Source organism: Alosa sapidissima, chromosome 9 (genome assembly GCF_018492685.1).
Source record: "Alosa sapidissima isolate fAloSap1 chromosome 9, fAloSap1.pri, whole genome shotgun sequence".
Taxonomy (NCBI): Eukaryota; Metazoa; Chordata; class Actinopteri; order Clupeiformes; family Clupeidae; genus Alosa; species Alosa sapidissima.
This window is the reverse complement of record NC_055965.1, coordinates 11,923,548-11,943,043: the sequence shown is the minus strand read 5'-3', so window position 1 is coordinate 11,943,043 and position 19,496 is coordinate 11,923,548. Positions and strand designations below refer to the sequence as shown.

Sequence of the window (19,496 nt, the reverse complement as noted above, 5' to 3'; positions counted from 1 at the left end):
ATTCCTGCATGGCATCCAATTCAAGGCTCACATTGCATCCCAATTTGTTTAACAAAGAAACCCCTTTTTTGCTTCTACTTTGTTCATGGAAATGCAGTAAAAAGATGTAGAGAATCATTATGAGTGCATACACCATGCACTCAAAATTATATTTTGTGAGATACATTTCAAAGTATAAGAATTTTTATAATACGTTTTTTGTATTTTTATTATTTAACATAAAAACCTAATGGTGATATAACATAATGGTTAACTTGTCGGTAGGGCCCCCTTGGAATTTTTGCTTGGGGCCCCCACAGACTCTAGAATCGCCTCTGCACTGACATGTGGATGATATACGTGGACACAAACTCACTCTTGTGATCAGAAGCAGAGAATGAGCCGGGGAGAGATTAACCAAGACTAACAAAAGAGAGGTGAAAAGGACTTACTTGAAACTGTTCTGTTAAAATTTGGTTTCATCCAAGACGCTGGTCATCACATTAGTAGACTAGTTTAGAATGACAAAGTTTGCCACGCGACGTTACATCTGCATTCTCCTGGCTTGGGGTCTCATCATGGCGGTGATGCTTCACTTGTCTGTCAAGAAGACACCGCCGGACATACCTGTGATCTACGTCATCACCCCAACTCATACGAGACCAACGCAAAAGGCCGACCTGACCCAACTGGGCAAGACCTTGCGACAGGTCCCGAACCTTCACTGGATCGTCGTAGAGGACGCCGACTTTAAGTGAAAGAGAGTTGGCATAAAGTCTGGAAAGACTGACCCGCCGTCTTGCACAGTAGCCTCACATTGCACCCGTCAAAACGCAGCTTGCGCGCATTATGGACTCGCCGAGTCTGATCTGACTGTTTGCACAGCAAATTAAGAGTGAAAGTAAGTGCTGGTTACTCCTGTCCCCCATTCGTATTAGTACAAGCATTGATTTTATTTTAATTTTTAAAGAATTAAAATATAAAACATAAAAATTCTTATATTTCAACATGTATCTCAACACAGCAAGATCATAGCTCTACATGCATTGAATGTGTGTGTAGGGCAGACTGTCCTGAATCGGGCAATATAATTGCCATGTTGGAGGGATACTCTGGGGCTGGGCAATTTACAGAAATATGTGGTGTGTGATTTACGTAAATAAATGCCATTTTTTATTTAGTGATGAAAAATGACCTTTCTGAGATCCATATCTGTGACACAAACAGATCTGACCTGACTTGACCCGAGGTTGCGTGTTAGCCTGCGTGCCTATGGTGTATGCACTCATAATGATTCTCAACTTTTTACTGCATTGCCATGAACAAAGTAAAGGCAAAAAAGGTGTTTCTTTCTTGAACAAATTGGGATGCAATGTGAGCCTTGAATTGGATGCCATGCAGGAATTTGCTAGGATCTCAAAACCGGATTATGAACATGCTTTGCCACAAGAACAGACAAAAACGTGGGGTAAGTCCAGCTATATGAAGTTATTATTTTGCTGTCACTTCGTCTGTTTTATAACCCAGAAGGATGTACTTGGTATCAAATGATAGGTCTGAGTCTCCTGTGGTCAAAAATATCCAGGCAACACTCAGGTGTGAGGAACCACTGCAGGTTTATTCACGATACCGGGAGCAGGTCACTAGCAACAGCATGTTCCAGTAACACTACTCAAAGTTCTCTAGGGCGAAGCCCCATCTTATACATGTTAATTACATTGGTAATACAAATCACATGAGTACAATGGTCTTTTCCAAAAAATCCTCATACATGCAGAAATACAACAATACATATACACTTCTTGGACATAGCATGTGATACATGCGCCATACGCAAGTCATGTGGCTACTCCAAGTAAGTAGATAATTGGTCAATACAATACATATACATCCTTCAGCATTCTCTTGCCATAGTCTAGTTCCTGTCGGGATATTCCTAATATTACTGCCTCAGGCAGAATACCCTTAACTCGTGACAAAGGGGGTCGCATGACCTTTATTAGAAAATCATGACATGGAGAGAGCAAATGACAGACAAAGCAAAGTTGATGCACAGTATTGAATGTATAGAAAGCATATACAGAATATTAAAAAAAAATGTTTAGTAATCCAAAATTTCTCCTTCACTCCTCTTTCATCTGACATGCGTGGCATATCTATCCGATCACAGGTCCGCGAGTAATTCAAACAAGAGTAATGGGTGCGCAGGTTTTTTATTTTCATACTTGATCGTACAGACAAGTGTGTAGTCTCTTTGGAAAGCCCCACTTCTGCTCTGTCATGCAATACAGGTGCAGTTCAATGCAATTCATCTTGCTGCAATGAACAGTTCCGGAGCAATGTAACAGAGAAGAAAGGGTGTTTTTTTTGACGCACTTTGCGCCAATCGGGTTCTACGGGTTAATGGCCAATCGTAGACTAGGATTTGGGGGTGGCACCTGGGGTGGCCAATCGTATCTGAAGGGTGGCCTGTGCCAACCAGAGCCACCCCTCTGGCTCCGCCCCTGCTTTTTATCTTGCAAGGACAATGTCGCTGCTGACACTGACATGTGGATGATACGTGGACACAAACTCACTCTTGTGATCAGAAGCAGAGAATGAGCCGGGGAGAGATTAACCAAGACAAACAAAAGAGAGGTGAAAAGGACTTACTTGGAACTGTTCTATTAAAATTTGGTTTCATCCAAGACGCTGGTCATCACATTGGTAGTTACAATGACAAAGTTTGCCATGCGACGTTCCATCTGCATCCTCCTGGCTTGCGGTCTCATCATGGCGGTGATGCTTCACTTGTCTGTTAAGGAGACACCGCTGGACATACCTGTGATCTACGTCATCACCCCAACTCACACGAGACCAACGCAAAAGGCCGACCTGACCCAACTGGGCAACACCTTGCGCCAGGTCCCGAACCTTTACTGGATCGTCGTAGAGGACGCCGACTTTAAGTCGCCCCTGGTGGCTAAGTTCTTATTAAATTTGCGGATATCGTACACTCATCTGAATGTCCCCAAACCTGATTATTGCAAGTCAGGATGCGTGGCCAGAGGGAGCGAACAGAGAAACCTCGGCTTGGACTGGCTTCGGCGGAACAGGGGACCCCTTGACTCTGGTGTGGTGTACTTCGGAGATGATGACAACACATACGACCTGGAGGTCTTCGAGGAGGTTCGTGTTCACACTTCTATATCGGGATCAAGGCTTAGGCTAATTGCCAACCCCACATTAAATTGTCTACATTGTATCGTACTGAACTAGTCATTGTTAAATTTGCAAGCAGATTTGGAACTCCATTATCTGATTTGGGGATTTTTGACAACTTGTGCATAAGTCACACTGCATTGGTTTTAAACTGTGTATAAAACGTCTAATAAGCTCACACAACACCCCACCTTTTTCGTTTTCCTCTCCAGATGCGTTACACAAAGCAGGTGTCGGTGTGGCCAGTGGGGCTGATAGGCTCCCGTCGGTACGAGCGGCCGTTGGTGCGTGACGGGAGAGTAGTGGGCTGGTACACGAGATACCCTGGAAGGAGATTCTGTACAGACATGGCAGGCAAGTGCTATGGCAAGCCATTTTAACATTTAACAGCTAGACTGGATATATGTTGCAGATATCTGTAATTCAGTTTTGCCTAGTCAAAACAAACATTTCAGATATCCGCAAGTTGCAACTACATTCTTCCTATCCATAATTGTCATTTCAAATATCCACAATTGATTGATTATGGCGGGGAAAGGAAATTACATATTTATGGATATCTAAAATAGAACAGCGTCATGCACAATAATTTGCACTAGTCATAATGACGTTTGCGATATCTCTCATTCTGCCTAGTCAAAACCAAAGATTCTAGAACGTAGCAATCTAGAATCTTTGGTCAAAACTGAATTACAGATATCTGCAATTGTCCTTTAAGATGGGCAACCAGATTTTCTGTTCTAAACAACCAAACCTAGAATGGCGTTTTCTATTGCTTCACTGTGTTCTTTCTTTAAGGATATGTGGATGCAATTATGTTTTCTATGTCATTGTCATTAGATAAACTAAATGTTCAAAAACGGGGCTCTGACAAGGAATCCAAAGAAAAAACTTTGACAAAAAAATAGGCCTAATTTTTCTGGCAGATGACCTGTCTATATAAGAGAACACCGATATTGTGACTCTGGTGATGACTCAGATGGACGTGCAATCTCAATATTCAATATGATTATGGGATTTTGCTGACGTTTTTGCCCAAAGCAACTCACAAATAAAAACAATACAATAGTTAACATTAACAGTGAACAGTTTTAAAATGTTAAAATGTTAAACTACATTAAAGAGAATAGCAATAATAAACAATAATGCCAATGCAATATCAATGATCAATAGCCTAATGAAGATAAACAAATACTATAATATACAAACCATAACACATAAGATTAACCAAGTGTATGGTGAACAGATGTGTCTTTAGACCCTTCTTGAAAGACCCAAAACTATCACAGGAACACAGAACACTCTTCCCAGAGGAAACTTTTGCTTCTCATTTGTATCCCTTCTGTTGCTAAGGAGGCAAAATGGTGATTCTCTTTTAAGGATCATTTAAGTATTACTTTTGTCACTGTGCAGTTGCAAAAACAAGCAAAAGATGAGACACATAGCAATAAGACAAGTAGGAGTCACATAAGAGATATTAGTTTGAGAAGCAGGAGAAATACAGGAGATCTCTTATATGTTAGTCTCACTTACAACTTGTTTCTCCTTAGGAGAAATAATAGAGCAGATGGAGTCACATAAGAGATATTAGTTTGAGAAGCAGGAGAAGTTAACCACATTATAATCAATAGGCCAAAATCATAATTGTGTATCTGTGCCAAAATTCGTAATTCAAGTCCAGTGCAGAACTGAATAAGAAAATCATACGGCTATGTATCTTGAAGTTCCAGTATGTGAGAGACTTGACGTGCCTTAATATCTCCAACCTCAAGTATGCAGCTAATACGGAAATAGAATTGTTATTTAATTAAACAAGGTGAACTTCTCCCCACTGTGGAATGCAGAAAAGTATGCTACAAGGAAGGGAATTCAAACACACTCAACACCGTACCATCTATTGATGTCATTGTGGTTGAGATATCTGACATTTTTCTGTTAAAGATTGGCATGGAGACAATGGGACATGGTTGCCTTTGTCAGTGTCCTTATGTGAACTTGCACAGGTCAACTTGCTCATCTTTACTTGCGTACCACTTCACACCAGTGCTTCAGACCAGGGCTGATGCTTCAGCAATAGCCGTCACTGAAAAGCTGTAAGTGTTGTTGAACACAGCTGTTCTCACATTAGCTGATTGCGATAAGCATAAACCATTGTTGCCTAATTACCAATTATTCATTACACCTGTGTGTAGTATCTACTTTTTTTGTGTTTTTCACATTTAGTATTTTGCAGTATTTTTAAAATACAAAAATACACACCAATAAAGTATTTTGATACAAAATACAGAGCCATTTCCTTCAACCCAATAAAATACAAATGACAAAATACTATTTTGCATTTGAAACACATATTACATGTTTCAGAAATACTACCCATCCCTGGGAACAGGCAGATTACATCTTTATAGTTGGCCATATGATGACATACTTAGGTTAATACTGTATTTCACCAGTTAGGGCACCAAAATGGCCAGTAGCTGCACTGTGTAGCCTATCTTGACATGTCTTTAAGTTTTGGGTTACAATATACAGGTAGTGGGCTCTCTGTTGATTTTAATGAGTAGGCCTAAGCCTAAAGTTACAGCATTTCTATCACAATTGACCAGACTTTGACCTTTTGTCTTCTTTAAACAAAATTCTGGCTATGATTGTTCCTTGTATTGCATCATGAGCCATCACTGCACCTATTGCATTCTACTGTAGCCTTAAGCCTAGCTCAGTCATTATGTTGTACTACATCACCCTCCATTAGAAGTGCAATGAGCTGCATTGAGCATAATAAACTGCATTTAGAATTCCAAATCCATATTTCTAGATATTTTGGTAAAAGTAACTTAAAAGTAATACAATAGTAGTGTAATGCCTTACAATTCAGAGACAGTAATATTATAATGTAATGAATTACTTTGAAATGACAGTAATAAGTAATACATAATATATTACGATTTTGAAGTAACTTGCCCAACACTGATTAAACCACATGTCACTGCTTGACTAAATGAAAAATATAGGCTACTGAACATGCATGGAGATCGTCATAGTTGACAGAAATTACTATACTGATTATATAATAACCTATAGGTCCAAATCTAAATGTTTGGGTTCATTTTATGAAGTGTTGCTACAGCATGATACTGTGTGTTTGCTATTTATGGGTGGGCTTGTGTGTGTGTGGGGGGGGGGGTGGGGGGTCGTCGGTCCAATAGTGGGCCGGTCCAGGAGAAAATTGCCAGGGCCGAATTTTGTTCCCAGTCCGACCCTGGTTATTAAGTTACTATAACTGTGTTTTTCTCTATCAATCGTGACATAAACTCGTTGGTTTATTTTTTCTTTTCTTTCCCTTTTTCGCGGGTTGGGCAGTTATAATGCGCATAAGGTATGTTCACCTAATTTGAGTCAGAGCCGCTTGCTTTGTAAAGGTGTTTCTGTCCTTTCAAAACTTCCTTAAAATAGTGTGTTTACCAACCAGAATTAAAAAAAAAATCCCGGGAGGGAAATCTCCCTCATCCCAGAACTTTTAAAAATTGTGAAACACCCCTATAAGCCCACGTAACCACGTGCCACATATGGTGCGTACTATGGAATACAACCCTAGCGGAGCCCCTGCTCCTCCATCCAGCCTTCCTGCGGATACCCTTGCCTCTTTTTTAACAAACAAAGTGGCGGCAATCAGCAGTCAATTCTCTACATGCCCACAAGATGCGACAGACTCAGATATTGTACTGAGATATTGCAACCTCTGGTGGTTGCTGGAACCAGTGGCGATTCTAGACATTTTTAACAAGGGTGGCACTAGTGAGGCACTGATTAATTCAAGGGTGGCATGAGCCAAAATATCCAGATAAACAGAAACAGGCTCAAGATGTGAAATTAGCACAAATACATTAGGGAAACCAGATGCAAACACTATGCTCATAAATTGAAGGACAAAAAAACACAAATATCTTACTCTCACATAAAATTTCTTTGTACTCAAATAAAATGTAATACAAACATATTAAAGTTAATTATCAAAGTTGTCTGTCACTGGGCTATGCTGTGCTAAAACCAATTCCATCATGGGGACATTGAAATATAATCCATTTTATTCTATTCTATTAAATGAAGATATACAAATATACTCCCCCACAATAACTTATATCTATGGCCATCTATTTTTGTAGCTATTAAAATATTTTGACCTGCTTTTTTGTCTATTTGTTTATTTTCTTTAAAGTTCTCAAGAAACTTGAGATTGGTATGAAGGAGTGTGTTGTGTATGTGAGCAATTTGATCTTCCTGAATCTCAATATTATGATCACAACAAATCTGGGCAAATTATTATGACCGCCGCGCAGCGAAGTGGCGGTCATACAGGTTTAGTCAGATTTTGTTTTTCTTTCTTTTTCGCATGTCCAAATTTCCGTCAAGGATTCCCGGGACACTGTAAGACCGGGGTACACGAAACTTGGTGGGCATGTAACCCCACATGGATAGCATGGAACCTCCTGTTTTCGTTTTGATCTGTAGCCCCCCCCCCGCTGGACTGGACCCCCCGAAAGGAGGGTAGGGCAGACACAGTTTTCTGTGAATATCTCGAGAACCGTAGGGTTTAGGAGGACCATTTTTTTGTATGTTGATCTCAAAGGGCCATGTCAACCCATTCCATAACCACTCATTTCATGTATAGCACCACCTAGTTAAACACAAAAAAGTAAAAATGAGGTGTTGTAATCGCAGGTATCTGTGACCTAACATACCGGTAGTCAAAACTGCACGAAATTGGAAGTGTAGGATCAATATGACACCCTCTGAATGCACGCCAAGTTTCGTGGAATTCCGTTCATGGGGGCCACACAATAAATTAATTTATGTTACTATACACCAACTGGCCTGTAGGTGGCCGGAGACAGTTTTCTGTGAATATCTCGAGAACCGTAGGGCCTAGGAGGTCCACCTTTTTTTTGTATGTTGGTCTTAAGGGGGCATGTCAACCTATCCCATTACCACTTATTTCATGTATAGCGTCACCTAGTTAAAAATTAAAAAGCAAAACATTAGGTGTTTTCATCACAATATCTCTGGCTGACATGGTCAAAACTGCACGAAATTGAAAGTGTAGGATCATTACGACACCCTCCGAATGCATGCCAAGTTTTGTGGACTTTCGTTCATGGGGGGCCTTACAATAAAATAATTTATGTGTACATTTAGTGACCGTACACCAACAAGGATTCCCGGGACACTGAAAGACCGGGGTACACGAAACTTGGTGGGCATGTAACCCCACATGGATAGCATGGAACCATCGCTTTTCGTTTTGATCTGTAGCCCCCCTGCTGGACTGGACCCCCCGAAAGGAGGGTAGGGCAGACAAAGTTTTCTGTGAATATCTTGATAACTGTAGGGCCTAGGATGACTAATTTTTTGCGTATGTTTGCCTCCAGGGGTCATGTAAACCCATTCCATATGCACACATGTGCATAAACAGATACACACGCACACACATACATTCACAGTAATCCTACGTATGACACATACTCACACAGTAGACATATATACGCATGCATGCACATGCACACACACAGGCACATAAACAGGCAAACACACACATGCACGCACACACACCCACCCACACACACATAAACATAAACATGTACACGCACACATGCACACAATTCAAGAATTTCTCAGAATTATGAACAGGCAAGATGGGGGTGGAGTTGTATAAAATGTATATTACATGTGAAATCTATGAACTAATCATGTTTTGGTACTTGTTGTCTAGCAGATACCAGTGAGAATTGAGTGTGCATAATGCAATTCAGTGAGACAGTTAGAATCATATATGCCTTTCAGCGTGACTTATTTTTGTGGAAAACATGTGCTGGACTGGGCGGCAGTCATATTTTATCTAGTTAATTAAATTTTCACGTGGAGTAACTTGTTGCAGGGCAACCACACATAAACGGTTCCATATGTCTTCCGATTGGATGATTAATGATCAGTTTCTTGAGTCTACATAACAATCTTTTGCCAGCTCCATTCACATATAGGGCTGTATTTTGGGTCACCAGCGCATGGCGTAATACTCGTTATTCACCCGCGCAAAGTTGAATTCGGTATTTTGCACGTTTATTTTTTAAGCATTGCGCCCAGGGGTGTGGCAATTAACAACCTAGGGAGGGTCCTAGCCTAAAAATCGCTATCATACACCACCTAAACCTGGTCAGAAGTCAATGGCGAGTTGTTCATATGCTATTTTAAGAGCGCATGTCACCAGTCATATTGGCAGGTGCACGCACCATCCTTCTATCATTCATGAACGCACACCAGCGCACGTCCATGCAAAGCATTACAAATTGCACGATTACAATGGGAAACATAATTAGAACAAATATATTACGAAATACTGTACATCTCATAATGAGTAGTTATTCACCATCATTTGCAAATTGGTAATGACGGTTAAAAGTGATTAGGGGAGAGGCGAGAGACACGTATGGAGCACAGCTGAAGACGCACTGTCACGAGATATAAGCAACTCCTCTGCAGGATAAATGTTGTTTTATTCAGTCATTTGAGCAATATTAGGGTAAGTGTTGCTTTTTCCAGCCTATGTTTTCGGTGGTAACCCATTGTCAGTCAATAGTGAAAGTAACTGCATATAACTGTCTTGTCGTTGACTGACTCCTTGGTGAAGTTAGTTTCACTTTGCCAATGAGTTCAAATAGACGAGTGCATATGCGTGAAGGCTATGCTAGGTTTTAGTAAAGCATGATATAAGAATGACTATTCTATACGGTCTCGCAAGCAGCCTCCTTCAAATGCGCCTTTGAATGCCAAAATACCGATGCATTTATTTTACATATTGCGCGTTGCGCCGTTAAAGGGAATGACAGATGTCATTCTCATTGGTTTAAAATTATGTTACGCCCCAAACACACCCATATGACTGATTAAAAGACCTAGGAACACCTTGTTACGCCATGCGCTCCACTTTTGATAGCGAAACCCCTCCCAATGTGAACTGGACATCCTACTAAATTTGAATAGACTTTTGACGAGTGACGATGCACTTTAGAATGTCATGATAGGGCCCATAGACTGTGGCTAATCCACAAACTCTAGCATTGTTTGTGCCACATTTATAGCACAATATTAACAATGATATGCATAATATCAAGTTGGTATAAACAGCCTCCATTGCTTTGGAAATGGAAGCATGTAATGACATGATGCTAGCTAGACATTTTCTGTTTGCAACTAAACTAAAATGAATTGGGTGTGCCTGTGACATCCAATCGTCGGTCTGGCACACCTGAAATATTTTCGGCTTTCACGGCTATGCTTGTCTGTTCTTGACATTCTAACCTGCTGTAGTGTCAACAAAAAACAACCATAAGATAGAGATAGATAGATAGATACTTTATTGATCCAATAATAGCTTATCATAACAAGCAAAACATGAATAGCTTACCTTGGACACTCATTAGGCTACATGCATGGTTGAGTGTTTGTTTGTTCACTCTGTGAAGACACCGTCTTGCACAGTAGCCTCACATTGCACCCGTCAAAACGCAGCTTGCGCGCATTATGGACTCGCCTTTGGAGTCTGATCTGACTGTTTGCACAGCAAATTAAGAGTGAAAGTAAGTGCTGGTTACTCCTGTCCCTCACTGATGATCGAGGTTCTTGATGTCTGTCCAAAGGATATTTTCCCAAACATTAATAACTTACTTTGGCCAATCGGTTACACAGTCTTTGATAATCAATAAACAAAGCAGTTCACGTGTTGAATTGACTTATAGGTCTATAAAACCCATCTCTAAAATAGGAACTGAATTTGTATTCTGCCTTAAAATAGTTTATGGCTTATTTTTTCCTACTTAGATCTTCATTTAAGTTTGGAAATGAATCATGGTGCAGCCTGAAAGTGAATTATTTTTGCGAGTAGCCATATCCTGTTTTCATGTGCGGTTTTTGATTGTCATTACGCGATCACGTTAATTTTTAAAGCACAATAGGCACAATTTATATTTTCATGTCATTTGCATCCCAACTGTCACGTCTCTCCTCACTTTCAGTCGGTTCTCATAGGCACACCTTAATTATAATCTCTGGCTATAACAATAACGTTCTAATTAAATGGAGTATCATAACAATAACGTTCAAATTAGATCTGCTGCATAGTGGAGATTGAAAGGACCCAAAAAGTATCATCCTTGTGTAACGGATGCCAGCTAGCTTAGCTGTGCTTGTGGAACGTTGGTAAACCTCACTCCCCGATGCCTCAAGAGTGCTGCTGGCATGCGAGCCATTAGCCTGGGCTATTGGCTCAATTGTTAGCGCGCTAGCCTCCCGATCCGAGGTGCTGCTGTTCGCGGGTTCGAGTCCGGGCGTGTGCAGGTTCAACACAACGCGGGTTACACTTGCATGTAATATGCTGTTGCTGCATTTTGACATTGTAAACGTTCGGAAGAGTGAAAACAAAAGCAGTTACAGTTAACACTTAATGACCTAGCAAATGTACTGGCAGATGCAATAGGTAAATAGATATCTTTGCGTGTTAGCACAAGCAGTAGCCTGTAGGTCAATAAAGACAAGTGTGTTTGCCACTTACATTTCTATTGTCTGACACTTCAAACTGCTGCAAATGCATCAAGAAAGGTCCCGCCTTAGACCATGTTAACCCTTAGAACCCTAAGCTGTTTTTAGGGCATTTTTACTATACCTTTATTCATAAGGATTTATTCTGGTCACTAATACATTTCAAGTATTAGTACTAGCATTGTTTTTATTTTGATTTTTAAAGAATTAAAATATAAAAAATAAAAATTCTTATATTTCGACATGTATCTAAACACAGCAAGCTCATTGCTCTACATGCATTTAATGTGTGTGTAGGGCAGACTGTCCTGAATTGGGCAATATAATTGCCATGTTGGAGGGATACTCTGGGGCTGAGCAATTTACAGAAATATGTGGTGTGTGATTTACGGAAATTACATTACATTACATTTAGCAGACACTTCTTGACCAAAGTGACTTACATATGTCAGCTATATTACAAGGGATCACATTGTCCCCGGAGCAACTTGGGGTTAAGTGCCTTGCTCAAGGGCACAACGGTGGGGGGGGAATTGAACCGACAACTTTCAGGCTACTGCACGCCAGCCCAGCTCCTTAACCACTACACTACCACCGCCCCGAAATAAATGCCATTTTTTATTTAGTGATGAAAAATTACCTTTCTGCGCTCCATATCTGTGACACGAACTGATCTGACCTGACTTGACCCGAGGTTGCGTGTTAGCCTGCATGCCTATGGTGTATGCACTCATAATGATTCTCTACTTTTTACTGCATTGCCATGAACAAAGTAAAGGCAAAAAAGGTGTTTCTTTGTTGAACAAACTGGGATGCAATGTGAGCCTTGAATTGGATGCCATGCAGGAATTTGCTAGGATCTCAAAACCGGATTATGAACATGCTTTGCCATAGAGAAACACACAATAGCGTTGGATTATAAACATGCTTTGCCACAAGAACAGACAAAAACGTGGGGTAAGTCCAGCTATATGAAGTTATTATTTTGCTGTCACCTCGTCTGTTTTATAACACAGAAGGATGTACTTGGTATCAAATGATAGGTCTAAGTCTCCTCTTTCATCTGACATGCGTGGCATATCTATCCGATCAGGGGTCCGTGAGTAATTCAAACGAGAGTAATGGGTGCGCAGGTGAACGCAGAGAAGTATAGACTGTAAATATGATGCAATTTGATTTAATTTCATGATTTTTTTTAATTTTCATACTTGATCGTATAGACAAGTGTGTAGTCTCTTTGGAAAGCCCCACTTGAGCAATGTAACAGAGAAGAAAGGGTGTGTTTTTTGACGCACTTTGCGTCAATCGGGTTCTAAGGGTTAATGGCCAATCGTAGACTAGGATTTGGGGGTGGCACCTGGGGTGGGTAATCGAATCTGAAGGGTGGCCTGTGCCACCCAGAGCCATCCCTCTGGCTCCGCCCCTGGCTGGAACATCTTTTTCAGCATTCGTGTCTCTCTCCGTGAGTGAGATATCTAGATTCCTGACATGTAGCCATCCTACCACATGCTTGTTGGACCCTATACCTACGAGCCCACTTCAGTCCATCCGCCTGACCATCACACCAGCTATCACACGTCATCAATGCTTCGCTAACCTCTGGCACCATTCCAACAACGTTCAAAACGGTCCGGGTAACAATGTTACTTAAGAAAACTTCTCTCTCGATCCTGCTCAAGTTGAGAACTGCCTCTCTCACTCCTACCTTTCCTATCCAAAAGTATTGAACGAGCAGTCTCCAAACAGGTCTCTGAATTCCTTTCACAGAACAACCTTCTGGGTCCAAATCAATCTGGGTTCAAAAGCGGGCACTCTACCGAAACAGCTCTGCTGTCTGTAACAGAAGCCCCAAAGGAAGCCAGGGCGACCGTTCAGTCATCAGTACTCATTCTGCTTGAATTATCGGCTGCCTTTGACAAGGTTAATCACCGCATCCTTCTTTCTATACTCTCGAACATGGGAATCATGGGCTCTGCTCTCTCCTGGTTTGAATCCTACCTCACAGGATGCTCGTTTACCAAAGGCTGCAGATAAGTCTAGTAGAATTAATACAGATGACTAAGCAGAGGACTTACCTACTCTTAATGCTTCAGTCACACACAGTAGAGCAGTTTCAGTAGAATGACAGATAGGATAGATAGATAGATAGATAGATAGATAGATACTTTATTGATCCCCAGGGGAAATTCAAGATAGATAGATAGATAGATACTTTATTGATCCCCAGGGGAAATTCAAGGTCTCAGTAGCATACAGGCATCACACACACATTCACTAACAGCAGAAAAAAGTTATATAAATTAAAAGTTATATAAATTAAAAGTATATAATATAAAAAACACAACTAAGCAATAAGGACAGTAGAAGATAAAGAATATACTAAAATACAAATTATACTAAATAACACTTAATCTAAATCAATTCTAAAAACAGTATCCACATAGTGGGTGATTAATCAAGAGGCACTTGCAATGCCTGGGATTCTCTGTGCATAGTAAGGTAAGATAGGTGCTCTGTGTGAGTGAGTTTCATGGTGATGGTGCGAATGACCACTCTTGAAACCAGACTGCATAAGGTCTAGCACAGGGCTGCCCAATTTGGGGCCCACGGGCCAAATTTGGCCCGCCATCGATTTTTTTTGGCCCGCGCTCTGGTCAGAATTTTCTGTCTCAACGTTCTATCAACTCAAAAACTGGTTGCATTTCAGACGGGGCGGTAGGGGGCGCTATTGAGCTTCTGTCAGTGCAGATCCATAGTCGTGATATGATGATGACAAGTGTGAGGAAGGCTGAGGAGAAGCTAGTCAGGGGCGCCTGCAGGAATGAATGCTATGGTACGCACACCTATCTAATTTTGTGTTGAGTTGAGTTGAGTTGAGTTGATTTTGAACGCAATTACTTTACAGAAAGGAATCTTTCATTGTAAATAGACTACTGTCATGCAGTTAATGGGACACTGTGCAGAGTTGGGAAGTTATGGTAGGGCAACTTATGAATAGCCTACAGGGGAAATTCTCTCTCGTTAGTAGCCTGATGGTACGTAGGGTACGTGCTGTGCTACACCTGCAGGCACGCCTGAAGCTAGTTAATCTGAATGGTCATTGCTCAATCAAATCTATTTGTAAGAATATTTTGTTTGTTACTTATGTGTATTGATATTGTATGAATATTTATTTTATTATTCCTTAATATGTCTTCAACTTAAAATGTATGGAAAGATATTGTGTTGCACAACAAGTTTTTAAAAATATGGTTTCCATTTAAGTGTCTCCATTCCTGGAGAAAAAAAAAGATTTTTCTAAAGAATGTGTCAATTTGTCCCATAAGGGCATGTTGTGTTCTATATAAATTAGGGCTGTCAAAATAACCGATTAATTTTGATTAATTAATTTGAGAAACAATAACTGATTAAAAAAATGAGTGCAGATTAATCGATTCCGTATGACCTTTGACCCCGAGCCGTTCTAGTCAGTAAAATTTAGACTGTAATATGAAGGAGAGAGAAGAAAACGTGCTGCCTGGATCATTGATTGGAACATTTACTTTTAAAAAACGTCCTGATGGTGTTGAAAATGAAGTCCTCTGCAATGAAATGCCTTGTATGTGAAAAAAAAACTTCTTCCCGAAGCACTTTTGAATTTATTTCCTTAGCATATTAGGTCATATCATAGATTATTATGGCAATTATTTGAACAGTGAAAATAATAATACGTTTTTGAGTTTTTGAACTTTAATGTCACTAATGCTGATTATTCAATGATTCATTAGAATTTAAATATTTAAAATACTTTCACAGCAAAAAATATATATGCGATTAATTTAGATTAATTAATCACAGAGTATGCAATTCATTAGATTATTTTTTTTAATCGATTGACAGCCCTAATATAAATTATTAATTCATATTGATGCAAATAACTTTATTCCAAGACATAAAATTGCTCCATATATGCTTTTCTTCAAAGATTTTGATTGTTTCAGATAGACTGTATATTTCTACTCCTTAAAACAGCCAAATGGATGCATTTGATGATATTAATTCAAGCACTGTAAACACAGTGCAAAGATAAGCACACTATAACTGTACGTACACACCGGCGCCGACTTGAGCTTCCAAAGATGCTCGGGTCGCCCTGTCAGAGACGCTTATCAAAAAAGTACAGGGAAGCTTTGGACACTTTGGCCGCTCTGACGAGGCAGCATTTTACGTTCGATCATGTTCTATCTTACTACTTTATTTAAAGGCCATCTATTCCGATTGGTTGCTGGTCGTTGGTTGCTGAACCGCGTCATAGCTCATTACCATAAAGTTGACTTACTTTCAACTTTCTCCTTGACGCTCAAGTCGCTCAAGACGCCCAAAATGCGATGCCGACGGATTTGCCGCTTCTTGCAGCTGAGAGAAACCGGCTTCCATTGAAAATGAATGACTTCCTGAATCTTTGGAAGCTCAAGTCGGCGGCGGTATGTACGTACAGTAAAGACTAGTGTTTGTTTTTTTTTTTTTTAATAGAATGTTAATTTTGCACAAATACGCAATACATTTCAATTTAATGGTCCACGGCATCCCTGGTCTAGCAGGTTGTTCTGATATAGGAAGTCACAGACTTGCTTAACGACCACTTTCTCCAAAGCCAATAAGAAAGGAAGACAGGTCTGTAGTTCTTCACATCAGTTGGATGAACTGTAGTTTCTTTAGCAAAGGTGTAACCCATGCATGCCTGTTTAAAAGAAGAAGGAACTATTCCAGAACTGAGTGAAGTATTGAACACATGCATGACTGCCGGCAAAACAGCAGGTGCGATAGACTGCAAAAGAATAGATGGGACAAAATCCAAAGGGCATGTTGTTTGATGACTTTGCTGAAGCAGTAGAGGAACCTTTTCTTCATTAAGAGGAGAGAAAGAGTCCAACGATGCCACACATGCAAAACTCTCCTTATAGGCTCATTAAACTGAGCACTTATTTTAGCAACTTTTTCAGTTTAAAATGTTGCAAAGTCATCTGCTGACAGTGAAGTAGCTGATGGTGGTGGTGGAGGATTGAGAAGAGACTTGAAAGTTGAAACAAGTTTCAATTAGCCTCGTGAGCTTCAGTTTTCCATTTGCAGATCAGTCTGGCATCTTTTCGATAGAGAATATTTGGAGCAGTTCACCAAACGAACGGCCAATCAGCATTGGTTTTGAGGCGGGTTTAGGTGTGACGCAACGTACAACATGACAGCATCCACAGATGAGATGAGCGTAGCTATCGCGCAAGTTTTATCCGAATTAGAAAGTATTCCTGGGGAAGCTGTGAAGCTATGAGTCTCAGCCATGCAGCTGGGAGGAATGAACGACACAGACATTCTCCACGGCCGATTCCAGTCCATAATGGAGGAATATACTTTCTTCAGAAGTGTTGGGCCTACCGTGAAAACTTGGTGGGGATGAGGTTTGTTGATGAGGGTCATGTCACATGCAAATGGTAAGTTTAAAACCGTTAACGTTAGTTACGTTACCTAATGTAATTGTATGTTAAACGAAGGCATTAGAAGAACACTTCGTTCATCTGATTGGTTGATTTGGCCCGTCGATAACCAACATAGGTGGTGATAGACAGATGGTTCATCCAATCAGCTAATCAGTATTTTCGCCCCTTCCCAAAAGTTCTCCAACGGAAAGTTCCCAGATGGACATGCAGAGCAAATGCGAAGCATCCATCTGGCGGAGTCAGGTTAGCTCTCAATCTTGCTCTGATAGAATTCCTTTTTTGCAAGTGTAATAGTGGATGAAAAAGATGATAGCAAAGACTGGTAACTAAGATCATTTCCATCTCTGACAATATTATAATTTACTTAGGGTTTTATAATCATGAGTTAACCTCTGTAAATTTGTATTTGATAGATGTATTTTGCTAAAATGACACTGTTTTTAATGAAAATGTCCGTATAGCATAGTCAAAAGTGTAAAAATGTGCCATTTTGGACTAAGGCCGCCATATTGAATTTTTGGACAAAATTCAAGAGGCCCCGTGTTTTAATCTGTTCCAGTATGGGTTCTGACAAGGAATCCAAAGAGAAAACTTTGACAGGAAAATAGGCCTAATTTGTCTGGCAGATGACCTTTCCATAGGGCTGGCTCTGCCCCGAGGAACAATGTTGAGAACCACATCATTACGCTGTCTGATTTGGGGGAATCACATTAGCCGCCGATTAGTCTGTCAGTGTACAGTGCACATGAGGGTTCAGGTAGCGTGTGCTTCATTGTGAATACGTGTCTGACTGCTAGCAGTTACATGATGGCTACAAACTGTGTCATTATCTGTCACGCTGGTTTTATGGTTCATTCAAGTATGCTTATAACTATTCATTTAGCTATTCATTTTATCCAAAGGGACTAACATACATTTGGCTATTATCCGAAGGGACTAACATACTGTATGTAAATTACAGTTTAAGGGTCAGTCTCCCCAGAGCAACTCAGGGTTAAGTGCCTTGCTGAAGGGCACAACGATGGAAATTGAACCCACAACGTTTCTGGAAACTGAATTCTAACTCCTTACACACTATGCTACCACCACCCTTATATAATAATAGAGCCTTTCTCTTTTGCTGACATCTGGATATCATAAAATGTTATACTTTGGCAAATATTGACTCGGGGAACCAGGACAGAGGGATTACCTCTATGCAATGATATATATATATATATATATATAAATATACATATAATGTATCAGAAATTCCATGCAAAACTGTCATGTCTATAACGCCATAAATACCATGGCATTGTGTTGCCGTTATGGATGTGACAGTTTTGCATGGAATTGCCCATATATATACATTTTTATTTATTCCCTTTTTCCCCCTCCTCTCCCTTAGGCTTTGCAGTTAATCTGAACCTCATCCTGGCCAATCCCGAAGCTCGCTTCAATTTGAAGGGGGCCAAGGCCGGAATGCAGGAGTCCGACTTCCTGAGCAAAATCACCAAGCTTGAGTATCTCGAACCCAGAGCAAACAATTGTACAAAGGTGAGGCTGATGGCTTGCCTTTATCACACCTATCCACTTCTATTATAAGCACTGCTTGTTCCTCTGTGTGAGGGTTTATTTAGCCTGCTAAATGTAATACTTGTACTGGCAATCTGACTTGCTAACATCCAATGATTACCTGGATATTTCCCGTCCCCTTATGTGCTCATCTGGCATGATGATATTCCTTAACACTCCCGTGTTTGTTTTGTGCTTAATTTGTGGCCATTTCTCCCACGGTTACTTACTAGACTGTGTATCTTGTGTTCAGCATATTTCCTCTTGCTTATATCATCTTGCACACACGTGTATGCTTATGCTTATGCTTATGTTTATGAGCAGGTGGTTATTATGTAATTCACATATTTATATCCTCAACACTTCAAATTTGATCCGGTGTTGTCACATGATTATTGATGGTAATCTGAGTAGAGAAGCGTACTAATGCAACTGTATGGCGACCATATGTGCTCTGTAAGATTTCCGGACACTGTTCGCTTCTGTCCAGTCAAGATAAAGTTTTCAGTTGTTGGTATGGGGAGAATTCCATGAACATATTTTAACCTTAACTTTTCTTGAAGAACTTAAAAGATCGTTAGTGTTCAAAGTGACAATTTCATTTAATATGTATATTTATATTTATTTACCAATGCTGTTGCACAACAATGTACCACACCTTTTAATAATCTGTGAAAAGAGTAAGACACCTCAGAAAAA

The 19,496-nt window shown here is 40.2% G+C and overlaps 1 protein-coding gene across 2 annotated transcripts in view; it reads left to right on the top strand.

Moving 5' to 3' along the window:
• Positions 1–2,501: 2,501 nt before the first annotated feature.
• Positions 2,502–19,496, top strand: part of LOC121719172 (galactosylgalactosylxylosylprotein 3-beta-glucuronosyltransferase 2-like) — a 37,387-nt gene continuing 20,392 nt past the window's right edge. For both annotated transcript variants that reach the window (XR_006034190.1, XM_042104607.1), the window contains exons 1-3: positions 2,502–3,147; positions 3,393–3,534; positions 18,631–18,779. Coding sequence is in view for 1 of the 2 variants with exons in the window: in XM_042104607.1 (XP_041960541.1) it covers positions 2,695–3,147; positions 3,393–3,534; positions 18,631–18,779 (744 nt within the window). In the remaining variant the exon portion in view is untranslated. The remainder of the gene's footprint in view (positions 3,148–3,392; positions 3,535–18,630; positions 18,780–19,496) is intronic.